The sequence below is a fragment of the Phoenix dactylifera genome, chromosome 2 (genome assembly GCF_051530095.1).
Source record: "Phoenix dactylifera cultivar Ajwa chromosome 2, Ajwa_hap1_PhDact_Kaust_v1.1, whole genome shotgun sequence".
Classification (NCBI taxonomy): domain Eukaryota; kingdom Viridiplantae; phylum Streptophyta; class Magnoliopsida; order Arecales; family Arecaceae; genus Phoenix; species Phoenix dactylifera.
Genome location: NC_143191.1, coordinates 3,103,551 through 3,123,675, shown reverse-complemented (window position 1 = coordinate 3,123,675; position 20,125 = coordinate 3,103,551). Strand labels below are relative to the sequence as shown.

The 20,125-nt window shown below is 39.0% G+C and overlaps 2 protein-coding genes across 3 annotated transcripts; one reads left to right on the top strand and one right to left on the bottom strand.

The window, feature by feature from the left end:
- Positions 1-768: 768 nt before the first annotated feature.
- PIN6 (Auxin efflux carrier family protein) lies at positions 769-6,519 on the bottom strand. Of its 2 annotated transcripts, none has more exons than XM_017844419.5 (7): positions 5,977-6,519; positions 5,261-5,862; positions 4,077-4,281; positions 3,833-3,918; positions 3,497-3,654; positions 3,274-3,350; positions 769-1,184 (listed from the first exon to the last, which is right to left on the bottom strand). In XM_017844419.5, the coding sequence occupies exons 1-7, from the start codon at positions 6,417-6,419 to the stop codon at positions 1,118-1,120; spliced, it is 1,638 nt and encodes a 545-aa protein (XP_017699908.1). In that variant the 5' UTR covers positions 6,420-6,519; the 3' UTR covers positions 769-1,117. The 2 variants fall into 2 exon arrangements, with proteins under 2 accessions (XP_017699908.1, XP_038989625.1); XM_039133697.3 differs by having other exon boundaries at positions 6,289-6,518.
- A 12,708-nt stretch (positions 6,520-19,227) lies between these two features.
- Positions 19,228-20,098, top strand: LOC103713789 (pectinesterase inhibitor 28-like). Its single transcript, XM_008800817.6, has one exon. It carries the CDS (start codon positions 19,304-19,306, stop codon positions 19,838-19,840), a length of 537 nt encoding a protein of 178 aa, XP_008799039.3. The 5' UTR covers positions 19,228-19,303; the 3' UTR covers positions 19,841-20,098.
- Positions 20,099-20,125: the final 27 nt, after the last annotated feature.

Genomic DNA, 20,125 nt, shown 5'->3' with positions numbered 1-20,125 from the left:
ATGGGTGCACATGTGTGGGTAAATGGATGTTTAATGAAAAAGCTAAAACATCTATAATGATGAAATTAGAAGGCCAATATTGTGCATATGTTCCAAACCACTTCAAATATCCATCAAAACATTTCACATGAAGATATCGATATGAAGCACAAATAAAGTTCTAGCCAGATATCGATATCTCGGCAAGACCTAGCCAGATGATGATGCCTCTTAGTTAGTTGGTAGACAATATTAGTACCCACACACAAAAAAAAAGCCATAATTATCTTCCAAAACAAGCAAACCTAAATGACTACTTTTTCTCTCATTTCTTAAATAAAATAAAGCCTCATTCCCATAAAAAATTTTAACTTCTTCAGTTGTTAATAATTATGCACAAAAATTCTAACTAGCTCCAGTTTATTCTAACCATCCAAGCACTCTTCATCAAAAGTTATGCTTCCACTCAAAGAGCACTTTCCTTCATCCTTCTAGCAACCACTCAAAACGCACTTTTGCAAGCCTATTATTGTGCTTCCCCCTAAAATTTTTAGGTGATCTTTTTAACTGGAACCCCCTTCTCTGCCAAAAGTTACAAGAAGCAAAAGCAAGAGCTATCCACCTCACCTTTTACGAAGGCCTACGAAATAAAACGCTATAGACTTGGCACCCAATTTGGAGGGCTTTTGGCCAAAAGAAAAACTTTAGGGAACGTAATCATCAGCATGAAAGTAAAATATTAGGGAGGCTTGATGAAATGATGAAGTTCATGGTCAAAACACCTCACCACTCCACAAGAAGATAATATTTATTTCTACTACCCTTATCATGGGCCATGATAATTCATAATTCATTCTCTTTCGGCCACCACTAGCCATTGTAGGGTGGTGAACCTTTACCACTGCTCTTTGGCCTTCAACCAGCTCAAATCTCTCAAATGATCCACCATTTAAGGGATGATGGCTCCTCTTAGAGCTGGAACTATGAGCTCCAATTGTAAAACCCCTACTTAAATGAGCTTCTCGGCCCCTAGAATCTCAGAAGGATGGGAACCAACATGATATTGAGGTCGTTATCAAATGTTCCATCTTCCTTTGGATGTTTCCCCTTGGCTTTATTTGGCCACGGGAACCTCCCTTCATAGGCCCAAGAGTATGTAGTATAGAAGGGTTACGGGCAAGGAGACAAGCATGCCAAAGATTACCCTGCAGAGGTAAAAGAAGAGTTAGCGGTGCGAGGGAGAAACAGACGTTAGCTCACAAGAAAGTAGACTCGGTCCAAAAAAGTAGACTCGGTCCATATGACTTGTCCCATGAGATGACCAAAGAATCTTGAACAGTTAATCTACTTTGGCTAACATGTTTTAAGACCTCATGAGATGACTAATGGATGCTTAAGAGTTATTCTTGAATATTTTTGTGGCGATTCTTATGCATTATAACAACAGAAGATTAGAGACAATTGACCAATCTTAGGCCCTCAAATTTTTATTTTGAGATTATTGAAAGAGATGGGGGTTGGATCGTGCAATGGAAATTTCGAAAACTATGCAGATGGATGACTGAAGTTGTTCGGAGTGTTTTGGTATCTATCCGATAACCTATGTTGCAGAAGAAAATTGCTCATTTTTTTGCAAAAAAATACAACCCAAACCCTATTCAAAGAAAAATACTTGGCGCATAGTTGGCAAAAAAAGTCTTTTATGAATCACTCACCATGTGTGGCACAGGCAACTGCCCAGCATTAATATGAGAAGGGACTCAAAATTACTGATTCAAATGACAAGCTATTGGAAAAGTTTGTTTATCCTGGGGTCATTCTAATAATATGATAATAAAATTTAGACTCCACATCTGAAAAATCCTAAGGGGAGTTGCCAGTGTAAAATGCTACGTTCAATCACAGTTTTCTCAGTCAATATGTTTCATGAGGTACATTGCCAGTTATGGCTGAAAAGACTGCCAAACATGTCAGTGAGGACCTCTTGCTTTTAGTCATCTGTGCACTTAAAGGTACATGATAGGTACTTTGATCCAGTTATTTTATAATAATTAGGTATAGATTAAGTATTTGGACCCATTTACTGACCAAGGTTAAATATTTTAATTTTTTATTGAATTGAATATGGATACAATTATGCTCGATCTCAATACCCAGGAACCAGAATATGTACACAAATTATATATATATATATATATATATATATAATAGGAATGTGAAAATAAAGGTTGCTACGTGATAATTTCTTTTCTTTTCTTCGTGTTGAGATTTTATCTTCTTCTCATACGTATTCTTCTTAACTCTCGTCAACTACCATTCTAGTTCCAAAATCTCAGTCAAAACTTAGATTTTGTTATCTTTCAAACAAACTAAGCATAAATAGAAATTTAAATTTGCTTTATAAATAATTGGATTCATTTTGCAAAACCCTCTGTTCACTTTCTGGATCATGCTCCTTTCCCTCCATAATTTACCATACATTTATTATGTATATGGGACGTACTATTGCGATAAAACTCTTTTTAATTTTTAGAAATTGTTAATCATGGTTATTTGGCTCACTGAAATTATGTGCTAAGTTGAATATTAAAAGGCTCAAATCTGATTACTAATTGAGTTATGATGTGAGTTTTAGAGCATTCATTTTGATGAACCCGAATCCGAATTGGAAATTTTTTTTGAACCGAGCGGATACGAAATGGATCAGATCTAAATCCAACCTATTTATACCCTCTAGTCCCAAAGATTGGTACTGTTCAGTGGAACAGAGATCCTTACGTTTTGGATTCCCATATTCTTATTGACAAAATTTCATCTTAAAACCAAAGCTCAAATCATATTGATATCAAACATGTTCACAGTAAGAGCATTTGCTTTGATGAATACTTATAGCGAATCATGGATTGAACCAGTAGAAAAGGCATGTAAAATTGCATGAACATGGAAGCAATTGATAACTAGTTTTCCTGCAACTTTTTAACAATGATTTCCACTTTATTTATTAACTTAGATGAGTCAGGATTCTCTGTGGTGCATGCTTTGAGAGCTGTGTATGATAAGATAGGCAACATATTATCCATCTCAAAAATGAATGGCTATCATCTATCTCTCAACCACATCGCCTATCTAAACATGCATACCACTCCATGGTGCAAATTCATGAACATGTGCAATGGAGGATGCAGACTCAACAGGGATAAGTTGTTTGTGTGCTCCTTTCTAATTGTATCAAAGTTGCAATCTTATATGCCCAAAGAGTATTTCCATGAATATTAAAACTTAATGAGAGCATACCCGGTGCTAAGTATGTCTGGATGTAGCCCGTATTCTCTAGCAAAGACGAATGGTACAATACCTTGAGGAAGAGCCGCCTGCCACATCACCACAAGATGACTAATATGATCGAAAAATTTTACATTACAATGAGTATCCAAGATAACTTCATTTACCATATAATCACAAGTATGCAAGCATGAATGAATATGAATAATATACGTAAAATTTTATAAGCTAGTACCTGTACAATAGCAGTGTGAAGTCGAACTCCTCTCAACCCAACTGCCATGGATGCAGCTGACATTATCATAGGACCGCTGAGAAATCGAATAGCCATGCTTAGGGTTGCCATCTTTGCACCACATGCAATTATCCTTGGCTGAAGAGCCATGAACAAACCTACAAGTATGCAAAACCTCAAAATTACTCCTGATTATAAAGTTCATACATCTAGAATATAATGTCTTATAAGATGTAGTGATGGTGTGCAAGAAAATATACTATTGAGATGTTATAAAGTAAGTTAAATAAACTGTCCTTTCTCACATGAATAGTACTCTAGTCAAGTGAAGCTTACCTAGGCTAAACATGGCCATGCCAAGCCCTGCATCTGAAATAATTTTTATCGAGTTCTTGACCAAACTTGGCTGGCTGACCTCCCATCTAAACAATTAACACCAAGATTCTTGCTTTAGCAAACACTAGTTTTTTTCCTAACAGAAGTATAAATATTTTGTTGGGAACTGCTGCAGGAGATGAATAGTACTTTAAGCCTTGCATCAGAATTGATAATTTAATAAGCTAAAAAAATAAATTCTTACTTGAATGAAATTAGAGACCAAAGTAGGCCTAGAATGCTCGAGTATGTGTTGGGATTGCGAGAAAGCTTCCGGCCAACCATAGTCAAGATGAGCTTTAACATGACTATAGCATGAGGCATCTCCTGATTTTCTCCTCCATTTTTCTCTTCATCATCTTCTCGTACTTCAAACTTTGAAGTGCTTCTAAAGCTGATCTCTTTCTCCCCTGAAACAATTTCCAATACATTACTACTCAATTACTCAAAGTTTTTTTTCTGTTTATAAAAAGTAAAAGATGATGTTAAACTCTTTGCAAAGCTTGCTCCCCACAGAAAGAAAAGAAAGTGATCAATGACAAACAACGTCCTCTACTAGGAACCCATCAGTTTTGCGAGAGAGAGAGAGAGAGAGAGATCAGTCAACTTCAATCTCTCTCTCTCTCTCTCTCTCTCTCTCTCTCTCTCTCTTTTTAATCTTAGCTAGTAACTTTAATACCATCACATCAATCAGACGGCCTCTGATCCATCATGCCTTAGTTAGCAAACCAACTTTTCTGGCTCATAAGCTTTTTTTTGCTCCTCCCACCTGCCATACCTTCAGAAACTCTTGGACCATCTGTTTCCTCTCAGGCAGCAGATAGCAGACAGTATTAGCCAAGAAACTCAGGAAATTAATCTTGGAAACCATTACATATTGTGTGAAGCTTAAGCATCATGTCGTTATTAACCGGCATACACATGCATGCATACGTCTACATACATACATATATATACACACACACACACATATGATTAAAAAATATAGAAAAAATTATAGATGTTTAAATAAGTGTCAATCAAGGGAACTAAATTCAGTAATCTAAATTACAATTTTTATAAATCAAATAAGTATATTTTTTTATAAATATACATCTTCCGATCTCTTTCCAAAACATTAACGTCCCCTGAGTATTTTAGTTAATTACAGGGTGACACATCAATTTTCTTTTTTAAAAAAAAATGACACATAGCCAAGGATTGCTGTTTGCTGCTTGACATAAACAGCTGATCGAACTCCCCCAATACCGGTGCGTCCGGTGGAAGGCGACCGGCAAAATGACAAAACCGATTTTTTTTCGTATCTTAAATTCGAATTAGTTTTCTTTGACCTAAACCTCCAAGCAAAAACGAAAGATCGGAAGATGACAGCAGCAGCGGCGTACTTACCTCCAATATCCTTGCCTCCTTGTCCCTCCCCACCGCCACCGCCACCTTCATGACAGCCGCGCACCACCTTGACACCTCCGGCCACCGCCGGCGACTGCTGCCGGGCCACCCTCCCTCCGGTCGCCGCCGGCGACCTCAACCACACCGGAGTCCCTATCTCCATCTCATTAAAATTCGACTCCCTCGGCGTCGGCTGCAATGAGTACGCATCCGACGACGCATACCCCGAAAGCCGTGGGCTCGCCGAGCGGTACCCAAACGTGACATCGGCGATGGTGAATTGCTCCATCGGATGCCGGCCCGGAGTGTTCAGCGAGTATATCTCGGCACCCGATATGTTCGACAGGCGCGCCGGCGTGAACCCGACCGACGACGACAAACCGGATTCCGGCGCCGATGACACGGACCGCCGGATCCGGACACGAACCCTCCCGTCCGCATCGATCTCCGACTCGGCGTGGATCGGGTCTCGCCCGTCCAACGAGATGACATCGCCGTCGACCTCGAACTTCGCTATGGCGGCAGCTCCCGGCCCAGGAAACCGTTCTTGGATCAACAGAGTTGCCGCGCGATACTCGAACAGGAAGAGCAGCAAAGTGTACCTACATTGCAACGACAAATATTAGTGAGCTTACCCTAATCTAACGTGCTAACGAAGTAAAAATGCAGCCTCGGTGGATATAAGCTTCTAAGGGTAATGGAATATATATAGGTACCAAATGATGCACTGCAGGACGACCAGCTGCACCATTAAGCTTTGGGTGAAGTCTCCATACATGGCACGTAGGAGGGGGATGCCCATGACGAGGGTGTTAGGGAGGGTGGAAACGGAGAAGAGGGTGATGAGCCAGTCGAGGCGGCTGCGGCCGGGGGAGGAGGGGAAGAGGCAGGCCCAGAGGGAGAGGAGGACGAGGACGAGGAGCTTAGAAAGAGTGTCGGCGAGAATGAAGCGGGTTTCCATCTGGTATGGGTTGTTGTGGGAGATGAAGTGGAAGGAGAGGACCGGGACGGCGAAGACGGCGACGAACCGGTTGATGCCGGAGCACTGCTCGGGGGTGAAGATCTTCCACCATTTCACGGAGGCGTAGGCGAGGAGCATGGCGACGTAGAGAGGGACCATGGCGCACATCACGGTGTAGAAGTCCTCCGGGGTGATCATCTTGGCGGGGTTGCAGAGAATGAGGCTCTCAAGAGTGAAAGAGTGATGAAGAATATAGGGAAGTATAGAGGGTAGGGAGAGTAGAGTGGGGGGAGTGGGTATATATAGGTGTTTGTGGGGGGGATTAAAGACGAGTGCTTTTTTCTATTATTTTTTTTTCTTAAACATGATGACAAGGAGACATCCGCAAGCTTTTCTTTTATTTTCTCCTGGCTTTAATTAATTTGTTTGCTTTTTGCATGCAAGTGCTAGCTTAAGGTAGCTGGCTTTCTTTCTTCGAAAACCAAGTACAGGTTGATAGGTTAAGGTTCAATGTTTGCGGTCCAAGAAGATGACAAATTTCGAAATATTAAAAACTATTGAGGATTTTTGTGAAGGATGCGTGGAAGTTTTTTCGGGATCTGATAAATAATATTTCTGCTAATAGGATGGCTAGTTAATATTTTTTATGTCTATTAGATCGAATATCATTTTAAGAAAAGTTTAATTAATTTTCTTTTGTGGTTCGTTGCAACGTGACTTTTGGTTAGGATGGTTTGCTTGAAGAACGCCGTAATTAATGGTCGTAGCAAAAGAACGATGAGATGGGCACAAACTATCACATATATCAATAATAACTAATTAGAAAGGATGGTACGCATCTGAACGAGACTATGAATTTTATTTTTTGATACGAGAAAGAATACATCGCAGAAGAAGGGTGGGACGTCGCATTGTGTTTCTATTTTTTTTCACTGTAGCTAAGTATTTGTACATAATACAAAGTCGCCAAAATTGTATAGCTTAAATTATTTTTTTTAAATATGAAAGAAAGATGTATGATTATGATCCTCATTATGATCTTCAAGATATATTTTTTTGTGATTAATATGGTCGGGATTGCAAACATAATTTTATTTACCAAGGGAAGAAAGAAAACACTATATGACATAGGAGAATAATAATGCGTGAAAGAACAAAGGGAGAAAAAATATAGGATTTTTCATGAAATTTTTTATGGACACCATGTACAAGAATAGAACACAAAATACCATAAATAAATTAGAGAAAATCAAGGCATACCTTAAAAGCCTTAAGCAGCTATTGATGATAGCTACAGTAATATCTTGTGGAAGAATAAAGCACAAAAATGAGGTAGATCTTCCTCTCCTCCTCCTTTATGTCTCTCTCTTCAATAAAATAGATACCTTCTAAAAACATAAAGACCATAATGTCCTATGGTTTTTCTATAGACAAATATATATAGGAGTGGAGTGGAGACATAGCCCAACTAGTAAAGTTCACCTTATGCAGCCATATATGCAGTTTTCTTAAATGAACAACATTTTAAGTAAAATTCTAGTCCAACAAAACTACTAACATCGAATAATAACAGTCTTCATATTATTTATTGATATAAGATTCTTCTATGGTTACAAATATTATAGTAATCTCATCAACATAGATTTAAATGATATAGTGGGTGTGGTGTGAACTTTATACCCTTATATGATCAAAATAAAATATACAAAGTTTATTATCAGTCCATTATACCGTCTCAAGTGAAACCTATATGCTTTCAAATGTAAGCTTTTAATTAGCTTATATCCACCATAAACAAATGAAAAATTTTGACGTTTTTTATACATATACCGACGCTTATAAGCAACAGTATGTTTATTGTCGATACTTTCTAAAGCGTCGTAAAAGGGTCGGCAATATTAGCATAGAAATTTTATTTGCCGACGCTTTTAAAAAGCGTCTGCAATAGTGATAGCTTTGCCGACGCTTATTGCCTACGCTTTTAAGCATCGGCAAGACTAATTCTAATAAAGTTTTAAAGCATCGTTAGAGTTATTCTTTTTAAAAAAATTATTTAAAAAGTCTAATTAATTTTTTTGGAGGCCAAAAAGAAGCCTGGATCCAGCTGGAGAGAGAGAGATAGATAGATACTCTAATCTCTGCCAAAAATAAATATAACAAACTTAATTTAAAAGAAAAAATCTCAATTTTTGATTTTCTTCATCATTACTAGTTTTTTCTGATTCTTCTTTTTCTAATAGCACAAGATAGATAACCCCAGAAAGTTACAAAAAAAATAAAATTAGAAAAAGAATCATACAAGAAGAACAACAGATGCCAAATTTATATGATGTTTCTTTTATAAATTATAATAGGAAGCATATTACAACATATGCCAATTTATATGATGTTTCTTTTTCTTCTATATATCAAATTATCTTTTATAATAGGAATAACACAGAAAGCATATTTATAAATTACAAATTACAATAGAAATAAATTGACAACAAGCATCCCTAACCCCAAACCCAACCTCAACTCCAACCTTCGCTTCGATACCATTTCCTCTTCTCGCTCTCACGTCAGCAATGGCCGCTTCTACTCCATCTTGGAGCCGCCATGAGGTCCTGGGTCCCACCGCCGCATGGCGAACCACCTTCTTCCATGACCTGGCGCAAGGGGCCTTCGATCAAACAATACTGATGCAGCCATCGGAGAACCACCCGAAGCTCTCTTAGAGGCTGGAGATCAACGGAGCGTGGGGCCGGTGCTTGTGGTGATGTGCCATAGAACACGGTGGTCGATATGGTCTGGGCGGCGGTGGAGACATACACCAAGAAGGGTTCTTTAGAGCGGCAGATCTGGTCCCCCACACCAAGCAGGGTTATTCAGAGTGGTAGATCTAGTTCGGGTGGCAGATCTGCCCCCCTACACCAATCCCTCCAATGTTCTTCAGAGTATGGGGCCGCCGACGGTATGCATTCCCTCCTCCTCTCTCCTTCTCTCTCTAACTTGCGCTAGGGTTTCCATCTCCTTGGTCTCGGCATTTTACAGAGGGACTTGGCCTCCGACAACGCAGTTGAGTGTCGTCTTAGGTCTCTTGGACCATTGGATTCCGACTACACTTTTGAGCGTCGTCTGGCCCAAGCCTTAATTTGGCTTCCGACAACGCTTATAACCTTCATCTTATGTGGGGTTTAAGCGGTCTTCAAGGGGTTTAAGGAGAAAGTTAGTGTTAAGAGGGGGGTCTAGTGAGTAGGATTCTGAGGACGCATTTAAATATCGTCTGCTTCTTTTACGACGCTTCTAAGCGTCATCTTACAACTTGTTTTGAACGACGCTAATAAGTGCCATCTTAATTTCATCCCTAAGAGGGTGCTCCAGAGGCCAAAGCTTGTTCTAAACGATGTGGGTGGTAGTTTGGCTTCCGACGACGCTTATAAGCGTCGGATTTTTTCTTAAGAATGTAGGCATACCCATAGCGGAAAAAGTCATCAATGAAAATACTGGAATACCTACTATTACAAATAGCAGAATATAGGGGTCCACTAGTGTCTGCATGAATGAGTTTTAAAAGTTTATTTCTATGTGTGGACTTCTTTCACTTAGTTTTGATAAATTAACCTTTATCACTAAAGTCAAGCGAAGGCTAAATTTCATCATCAATTAACCTTTAAATCCTCTTTCTAGAAATGCAACCCAATCACTTATATCACAACATAGAGGTTTTGTCCTTGGCTAGTTGTCTTTTAGGCACAACACCAACTACATGCATGGTTTCTTTCTTCTTTAACTAATTCTTATACTTGAAATATTCAAATTTCTTATGACGCTTACCTTTACAAAAAAAGCACTTGAGGGCTTTCTTAATGGCAGCTTTCTTATTAGTAACATGAGATAAAAGATCATCAAGAAGTGCAATATCCAAGTCCATCAATCCCAGTGCTGGCTCAATGTCACATTTCTATCTTTTATAGTTTGTTTGAGTCAGAGTTTCAATGGGAGCAGTAATGTTATTCACAACAAAGGTACTTACTGCAAAATAAGCTCAATGTAGTCAATAAATGGATGGATATAGATAACCAATATGCTTGAAAATATTTATAAGCATTACTTCAATGAGAGCCCTTGGTGCAATGCCACAAACTTCTTTTTAGGATGAAAGTGACCCACATAAGGTACCCTCTCCAATGTACGGTGGAATCAATTAGCAAGGTACCATCAGCTTTTGGAGGTCTATCTACTTTGGCAGGATAGATCCCTACACTATGTACATGCACTTGTCAAAAAATATTCCACTTCAGAATATAACACATAATGAACTTTGTTTATGGACATAATCGTGTGAAATAATTCCATAATGCTTCTTAACCCCCTTTCAAAAATCAAGTAGAAGGATATTGCAAATCTTAGTAGACGAGTCACTTTGATGGTCACCATCTATTAAAATCCACAACTCTCTAAAAGTAGGGATCAACTAGCCGTGCCCATAAATTCATTCATTAAACTTGATGTACCAATATTACGCAATCCAACAAAAATTAATATAACTCAAAGTACATAGTTTTTCGATCCAAATGTGAGAGCACATAACATTTGCAATAGCATGTTTAAGAACTTTTGTGCAATCAAAATATATTACAGGAACTTTAACATAATTATCAAATGATTATTACATAATAAAACTTTAATACAGGGATAAAATAATTGTGTAGGGATGTTTATGTAATAAAGTTCTATCACGGAAATTAAAATATAATTTTCTAAGGACTTTTATGAAACAAAATTCTTTTTTAGAGGCTAAATTATAATTTTTTTTTGCATAGTTTGGATTTTGGGTTGAACCCCAAAACCTGAAACCCATTTATCTTTCCTTCTTCCTCGCGATTGGGAGGAGGAGGCTGCGGAATCCAACGGCCCATGTGCATCCTCGCCCAAAACATCGCCGGCGGCCGCCAAAGTCCCTTGATTGATGACCCGTCTGCCATCATGCTTTTTCTCCGTTTCTTACGCCCTCCCTTTTTTTTACTCTAATCTCCTACAAAATTCGGCTCTGATAGCAGATGTGAGATTTTTCATGAACACCATCCATGAGATTAGAACACAAAAAAATTATAATATAAATAAAAAAAATCGAAGTGTATCTCGAGAGTCTTGAGCAGCCATCAATTTTGCAACAATATTCTGTGGAAGAAAAAAAGCACAAAAACAAGGTATATCTTCCTCTCATTTTCTTTCTTGGTACCTATTTTTTCAATTGGTTAAGTACCGTGTAGGAACGTAGAGATCTCGATACCCTAGAGTTTTTTGCAGATAGATATATGTGTTAGTGAAACTGAAAGCTACATCAATTAGTAATGCTAATGGATCTATCATAAATTAATTATAGATTTTTTAATTATTTATTCAAATGATAATTGGGCCTGTATTATTTAATAAATTAATTAAAATCAGTCTATAATTAATGATACGCCATATGGAAAAAATTTTAAAACCAACAAAAAAAAAAAGCTACCGTAGGAAAGCTGGCAACGAGAAAACTACAAGAGCGGAGAAAAGTGCCTGAAAGCAAAGCCACGTGGAAACCCGAGCAAAGCACGAGGACGAAAATTAAAGCTCGCGTTTCCTCTTTTTGCCCGACGGTTCAACTGCGAGAGCGAGACACCGTCAGTGATCGGACTGTTGGATTTATTCGATCGTACGGAAAAAAACATAAAACGCGACATGTGACATCACATGTGCTGGTTACGAAGGCAGCAGCAATGTTTCGGCCCGGTACGAATTAGGAAACGGTTTGGCTTTCTCGTTGGACACGCACCTCCGAAGAGAGTTATTCCTCGTTGGATCTTGATCGGACGGTCGGAGTGGTATGTCTGGCCCGCAGCACAAGACGACAAAAACAGCAGAGCAGGTGGGGGTGTCTTGTGTCTGGCCTTTGGGTGGCATTTCTGTAGTTTTCTGAAAAGCGAACGGCATTTATTTCAGACTTTTCTTTTTTTTCTTTGTTTTTTTTGGGGGTCAGAGAACCCAAGGCGGTCAAACTCGGGATGCGGGCGGGAATAGTAGCTGTCGGTCATCTTTGGGCATTTCTCACTTCTTTCTTTCTTCGCATACAAAAAAAAAAAAAAAATCACGATTTTTTCTTCTCTCTCCCTCCTTTTTATCGTTTCTCTCCGTACTACTTGGTCTACCGTTACTGCCTGATTAATTTCTTTTTTCAGCAAAAAAAAATAATTAAGATGATCATGAATTGCAGTGAAGCAAGGAGTTAGAATCCAATGTTTCTCATACATATCAATGCTTACCTATTAATGGCATGATTGGAATGTTTTTACTCTAGTACTCAAAAATGGCCATGAAACCCTAACAAGGGTCAAATAAAAGTGCAACAACCTCTAATTTTTTTGCTATTGGATGATTGTTGGAATGATCTCATCATTTACAAATAAATGTTAGTTGTATAACTTAGCTTACAACAATTGTGTATGAGCTGTATGGATTACATTATATACGAGCTGTATATAAGTTGTATATAGCCTTTCTTCAACTATAAAAGAAGGGCTATGACACTATTTATATCGATATGAAATATAGATTGCATTCTTCTCTCTACATTTTTCTCTTTCTTCAACAATGAACAACTTAACTTGCCTCACAAACTTAACCCCTTGCAGCATTATTAACTTTTCTCCTCTTCCTTCTTGGTATCTCTCTCAGTTTGGTTGACCAAAAGGTTAGTTCTGATAAGGTTTTACATGGTCACATTGCTGGTTCTAGTTATATCATTAGAATCATGATGGTTAGACTTTATATGCTGAAGTTTTTTGAATCCTTGCTGCTATTGTTTCCATGGATGAGCTAACGGAGCATGAGAAAGCTTTAAACTATCTTTGTATCACTTTCTAGTAACTTGAATGTGGATGGAGGGTGATTTGGATACTGTCATATCTTAGTTATATTGTAGGCGATGATAAAGCTCACCCCTCTATCATTCAACCCTCAAAAATATGGGCATTCATTTACTACTTTGTAGAATTTATCAAAATGTATATTCATCGTGAAGGTAATGCCACTGCAGCTTGGCTTGTTAGAGAGGCTATGAGCTCAAGATAAGATTTTATTTGGTATAGTATAACCATCCAAGAGATTTCAGGGAGCTTCGTAATGCTGATTTTTCATTGTAACACATCTCGTTATTTGGTTACAGTAAGTATATATATTGGTTTTTTAGCACTACTGTTCATTTATCTATAATTTAAGGTGTTGTTAATTCTTTCTACTGTTTTCTATGTTATGTGCTTGCTATTGTAGTTTCAAATATGATTGTATTTCAATTCAATTTCTATATCTACTAAATGCAGGTGCAATTCATATGTTCGACTATTTAGGGTTGAAAGAGGTGTCATTACCTCATGAGTCCAGTAAAATTGCTCGCTTTGAAAAATAAACTATTTATTTATTTTAGTAAAGCGACAAACATTTTAATTTAGTATCTAATTACTAAAACATAAATCACTATTGGCGAATATTACTTATACACTATTTTATCATAAATAATAAAATATGAATCTCTTCTAGTATAATAGCCTCATAATATAATTATAATATACGAATTAAAGGAATATATTATCTTATTCATATGATAACAATTAAACTAACATTATTTTTTGTTATAATTATCCTCTAATTTTTTTTTAATGTGAACTAGTCAGATTAACGAACCAGGAACCGCAATAAAACAAAAAAATAAAAAAGGAAAAACTCCACCCTCAAAATGACCAAGCCATGCAACCGGCAAAAACTTTTCATGCATCCTGTCTCTTTTCCAGTCCGGTGTAATATTTTAGGTATCATCAGCTTTATCATTTTAATCATCTTCTTTTGTGGTCCAGCGGGCTTAGATTTCCATTAAACGAGATCCGTGTTCCCCCTGTCTAATTTGACCTTTAGTTTTCTCCATTTACCAAAGCCCGGAAAAGGGAAAGAGAGCCTTTTTTATATCTTTTTACGGGAATAAATACAAATGATGGTGAAATGACAAGCGGGCACGGGGCGTGCGGGTCCGGCCACGCATGCCTTCCCACAGCTTTGGCTCCCCCCACTTAAAATTATTCCCCGACAGCATCTGCCCCCATCTCGGCCGTCCACTTCCGTGCTACCCACTCTAGTTTGTGGACCGTCTTGGTGTACCCCCTCTCTCTCTCTCGCTTTCTCTCTCTGGCGTCCCATCACGGTCACGTGGACTCCGGCCTCGGCCACAGGCTAGAGGCTGAAGGCTCCTCTTTTGTTTGCCGATTTATTAGATGTCTTTGTATCGGTGATGTATGATATGCCTGTTCAAAAATAGAAGAAGGCGAAGAAGAAGTAGAGAAGGCTTTCTTTGTAGTTGTTAAGCTGAAGAACATTAATTTCCTGTCATCGAGGTAGTAACAGAGTTGAAACAAAACTTTACTTTCATCGGTGTGGTTTAGGTTCAAACCATACGGACGTCGATCAAATGTTGGGGATCGGATGCCCACCATCTGGACATGCTCGGTGGAAACGCTATCTAGTCCAACTGGCACTGAAGTAGCGCTGCGGTGACGTACTCACACGTGGGGTGACTCATGGGTTGGAGAGGGCCTGAGCAAAATTTCTATCCGCATCGAATATTTCATGGTGGAAGGAGGGCTAGTAAGGGTTGCTACGCGGATGAGGTTTTCTCTTCCCCTTTTTTTTTAGCCAAAAAAAAAACATTAATTTCCTCATGGAAAAATGCTGCTTCTTAGTTTTATTGCCTTGAAGCTGGAGAATATGACTAATTAATGATGCGAAGTTCATGTTGTTGATTTCCAGCTATCCCCTCCTCGATCCTAATTTGCATTCCTTCGGCATTTGAGTTTAATGGTGCTCTCCACCTTCCTCCGCTTCAGGTTGAATATATTCCTTGTTTTGTTTCGGCCTGTTACCTTGGGCTTTTATGTGGGCTATGGGCTTCCATTGATTGTAGGCTGGTTTTATTAAGGCTACGTTACTATCTGAATGAATTTTTAAAAAGCTCAGAATTAATTTGCAATCATATTGTTACTTTGAATATTGTTGTCTAAGTTATGTGGTATAGTGAGTGTTGGTGTAAGTAGTTAATGAGCCTGTGATATCCGTCTGATATGAAATTTATTTTCATATAACTTTTTTTGTATTCTAATTTTCTGCACAACCTCTATAAAAATTCTAACACTTACAAGTTTTTTTTATGTCTTTTAAGTGTTTTGATATCAAACTTCCATTCATCTTTTTTTTTCTCTCCATGATAGGCTATAATTACGCAAAAGGACATGGCTTGTTTTAGTTGATATATGCCAATTGAGCACTCCCGCTGTAACAACCCAAAACCTCACCTAAAAAAGCTAGGTTAGTCCTGTATTAGTATGCAATATCTCTCGGGCGAATAACCGATGTAGAACTAAACACCCGCCTGCACGGATCCTCATATACTCTTCATATTTAAGCTTTGGTGTCTTCGTTAGGCTAAGAGTCCAAATCTATTCAAATCTAATCACAAGTACCACGATTAAGCCATTGTCAGCCTCAATAAGCTCGTGCTCCAGTTTAGTCTATATAAGCTATATGTCGGGTCTGCTATGATACTATATGTAACATTCCAATACCTCATCCTAAAAGGCTAGTCAAATAGTATTATTTAGGTTCTTTTATTCTGTATAAGTACTCAAGATCTCTCTAGCGAACAACTGATGTGAGACTAAATAAACGTCCTCACAGATCCTCCCACTCGTAGGAAAAAAACCTAAAGATTTTCTCAAATAAATCATGTGACAAAAGGCCTGTGCTGAATAATGCTTTCTACATGCTATAACCATGAAGACACATCATCCTCTATAAATTATAGCAATCTGTCTCATCTCTCTTCGATGTGCTTGTACTGCTGCCTCCCTCAATTCTGTAATTCTCCCTTCTCTCTCTCTCTCTCTCTCTCTCTCTCTCTCTCTCTTTGTGCCCAATTCTGTAACCTCTACCTTTACTCCATTTTGGAACTTTGCTCTTCCCTCTTTTATTTAACAGGGGTAAGAGAGAGATCAGGTTATAGCTTCCAGACTAGCAGATGTGCAAGGGTACAATATTTGAAAAATCTAGGTCCATACTATTAGACGTGCAAGGGTTAGAGAGGGATCAGGTTAGGGCTTCTAGGCTAGTAGATGTGCAAGGGTACAATATTTGAAAATCTAGGTCCAGACTAGCAGACGTGCAAGGGTTAGAGAGCGATCAGGTTAGGGCTTCTAGACTAGTAGATGTGCAAGGGTACAATATTTGAAAATCTAGGTCCAGACATGCCTCATTTATATCTACGCGTGCCCACAAAGATTCTAGTCAATTCCTACTCAGCTCATATGGATCATATCTTTGACTATACCGTACCAACCCGAACCGAACCGAACGGGACGTATCGTACCATACCAATTCGGTACCGATATCCGCTATGAGTGATGCATCGAGTATCGGTACGCCAATAAAATTTCGTACCATACCGTACCGATACTATGCTAGTGTGGCATCGGTATAGGATCCAGACGACGAACTTTGCTATTAATAAAACTTCAACTTTCCAACTCTTTTCCCTTTGGCCAATGTAGAACTGTTAAATAGATGATACACCGGTATTTAATATATATTGATGTGTAGGCATCGAATATTTTTCATCTCTATGACTCCAAATAGTTGTTAGATTGCGAGAATGCCGGTGAATTGGCTTCGATTCCGGGTTTCACTGCAAATCATGATTTCAATGAAAAAGAATGGAGTTAGATTGGAAGCACAAGAGAATTTGCAAGCTAATCTAATCACAGGTGGGTAGGATTTAAATAAGTACTTGACCATCAAAATTAACATGCGAACAGCTGCGTAGGATTTAAAGGGACGCAGCAAACGTCGTGCTGCATGCTTCCCCAAAATCGGGTAATCTGCCTCCCAAATGAACACTATCATCAATACCTACTTCGACTTTGATGGCCTACATTAACACATTGATATAGAGGCTCTATTCAATTATAACGGTCCCCTCTAAAGCAGGGGCGGCCCAATACATCTGGGGGCCCAAGGCGAATTCAGTAAATAGGGCCTCTTTTTTTTAATAATAATTTTTTTAATAAATATAAAATACTTAAAAAAATGTTATGGAAATAGATTGCTGTCAAGTACACTATTTCAACAAAGATGCATGAATCTAATAAAGGTCGACAAAAAGCCTCTTCAGTTTAATATAATTCTTGAATGAAAATATTAAAAAAAAATACTTAAAAAAAAAGGGCCATGGTACTGTTCTTGGCAATACTGTTTACCATGTGAAGCGAGAGCAGAATAGGAAAAAGGCCATCCCATGGCGCTTCACGGTCAAAAAATTTGTCCAAGAGAAAGTAGGGTCATTATGGGAAATTCACTCCATCTAATTAATAAAAGTCCCATCCCACCATCTTCCCTTCAAGTGAGTACCCAAGCAGCCCCTGCAACATCACGGAACAGCAGCCATTCAACCCCCCCTCCCTCCTTCTCTTTCTCTACCCTCCTTTTCTTTTGCTAAAGACCATCTCTCCTTCAAGTGAGCACCGAAGCTGCAACTGCAACATCACGGCACAGCAGCCATTCAACCCCCTCCCTCCTTTTCTCTCTCTACCACCCAAGAGGGGAGAAGAAACCGAGAGGAGAAAATTAAAAGAATCTCCACCCTCCAAGAAGTCCATCTCCAATCCCCCTATCTTTCTTCCTGATGGCCCAGCTGGATCAGGAGTAATGTGAGGGAAGGAAAACCAAGACCAAAACCAAAAAAGAGAAGGGATGAAAGATAAGAGTGGCTTCAGGTGTGTATGAAGCCAACCAAATCCCTCCTCTCTCTCTCTCTCTCTCTCTCCACCCAAAACAAAACTACTGTCCCCAACTTCCCCGATTGCTTTCTGCAGGCCAGGAAACCCTCCACCTCCCTTCCATCAAGGGGGAAGACTCGTAGCCAGCTTCTGCTCCCGGAGGCCTTCCATTGGCCCGGGGCCTTAGGCGACCGCCTCAGTCGCCTAGGGCTCGGGCCGGCCCTGCTCTAAAGTCATCATTGGTAGCTATAGTAATTAAAATAGTCACTATTTATCTCACAAATTTGATTTCAAATCTACTAGCGACGACGAGTATAAATGTTGTTTTTCAAATCACTGCTAATTTAATAAAATATCAACATATTTTATACGTAAAAAAAGATTTTTGAAGGGAAATTTGGCATCAAAAATGAATTTTCAAAAATATAATGATATTTTTTTAATTATATTCAAAATAAAAAACATAAATGAAAGTATTTATTTATATGTAATAGTGGTTATTTTTTTGAATTTTTTAGCATGAATATCCTTCTAAAAATTTAAATTTACGTTAATACTCTCTTAAAATTTATATTTATTTTTGTACTTCATAAAATACTATTTTTGCACAAATGTCCCAAATATAATGGTTCTTCTAACATTGTTAATAAAAACCATATTATTTTAATTAAAAATAAAATAAAATTTTAAAATTATTTTTTTCCTCTTATCGTGATTGCCTTATAAATATTTTTTTTTACACATCCACACATTAAGAATATTTTGTTATTTTAATTTAAAACTGCTAATTTTTTAACGGAATTAGATGGTATTGATATACATGTAAAAATAAGAAAAAAAAAGAATAGAGTGTTTACGAATGTATACATATAAATATCAATTTTAAAAAAATATTTATGCAAAATTTGATATTTAGAAGATTTTTTTTTTTTCTTGCAAGCAACATAACTTAATATAGGAGTTGGTACTGTGGCTTTAAACTTTGTCCATGTAACCGTTCTCTTATATACTGATATAAATTTACCTGCCCGACCTACTCTCCAACCGTGCCAGACCTAGAAGCACGCGGCTTGTCTCCACCCTCTCGCTAGGAGACGAAAGAAATGATCCCAAAGCAGGGCCTGTTCACGGGTTAGCAAAGGACAATGAGCCCAACAAAACCCTATAGAATTATTTATTCTGCACCCATCCACAGTCTCCAAACCAAACCCATCCCCAACCACCTCGCCACCCTCTCTCTGTCTCAACTCCATGGCTTCCATTCCTCCTTACCTCCTCCTCCTGTCTCTCCTCCCTCTCTCCCTCTCCACCCAATCCCCCACCACCAATGCCCCAAACCTCATCCAAAGGACGTGCAACTCCACCACCTACTACGACTTGTGCGTCGCCTCCCTCCAGTCCGATCCCGAGAGCCCCGAGGCCGACGTCCGGGGCCTCTCCACCATCGTCGTCCACCTCGCCATCTCCAACGCCACCAACACCTCCTCCTTCGCTGCCTCCCTCGCTCCTTCCGCCACCGACCCTTCGCTCCGGGCCGTCCTCCGTGCGTGCGCCGCCAAGTACAGCAACGCCCGCCAGGCGCTGCAATGGTCGCTGGATGCGCTCTCGACCGAGTCGTACGACTACGCCTTCGTCCACGTGAGCGCCGCCGCCGAGTACCCCAACGTCTGCCGCGTGCTTTTCCGGCACTACCCCCGGTTGACGTACCCCGAGGAGATGGCAAGGAGGGAGGAGGCGTTGGTGCACTTGTGCACCGTAGCCTTGGAAATTATATCACTTCTTGGGTGATGTAGAAGCACACATAGAAGTGCTCTAAATCTATTAAGATTGTGTGGTCCTTGGGCCAGAAATGATGGATGGGTTTCGGCTTTCGTATCCACGGCTCTCTCTCTGGCTTGTAAAGTGATTGTAAAGATGGTCTGGCCTTTGTCTTGGTCGGTTTAGAGGTTTCTATGAGAATAGGAGTGGAAAAGGTCTGCATGGGTGTATCCATTTGGCACTTTGGTGTCTTAGATGTTTAATGTCTATCTGATAGATTCAGAAGTGCATGCATTCTGTTCCTAAATGGCTAGC

Bases quoted from the DNA above. Each gene is read 5' to 3' on its own strand.
- PIN6 (XM_017844419.5), bottom strand. From the start codon at position 6,419: ATGATCACCCCGGAGGACTTCTACACCGTGATGTGCGCCATGGTCCCT. The intron at 5,863-5,976 runs GTACCTATATAT...GTTGCAATGTAG, and splicing joins GTCCTGCAGTGCATCATTTG to GTACACTTTGCTGCTCTTCC. The intron at 3,919-4,076 runs GTAAGAATTTAT...TTAATTGTTTAG, and splicing joins TGGTCTCTAATTTCATTCAA to ATGGGAGGTCAGCCAGCCAA.
- LOC103713789 (XM_008800817.6), top strand. From the start codon at position 19,304: ATGGCTTCCATTCCTCCTTACCTCCTCCTCCTGTCTCTCCTCCCTCTC.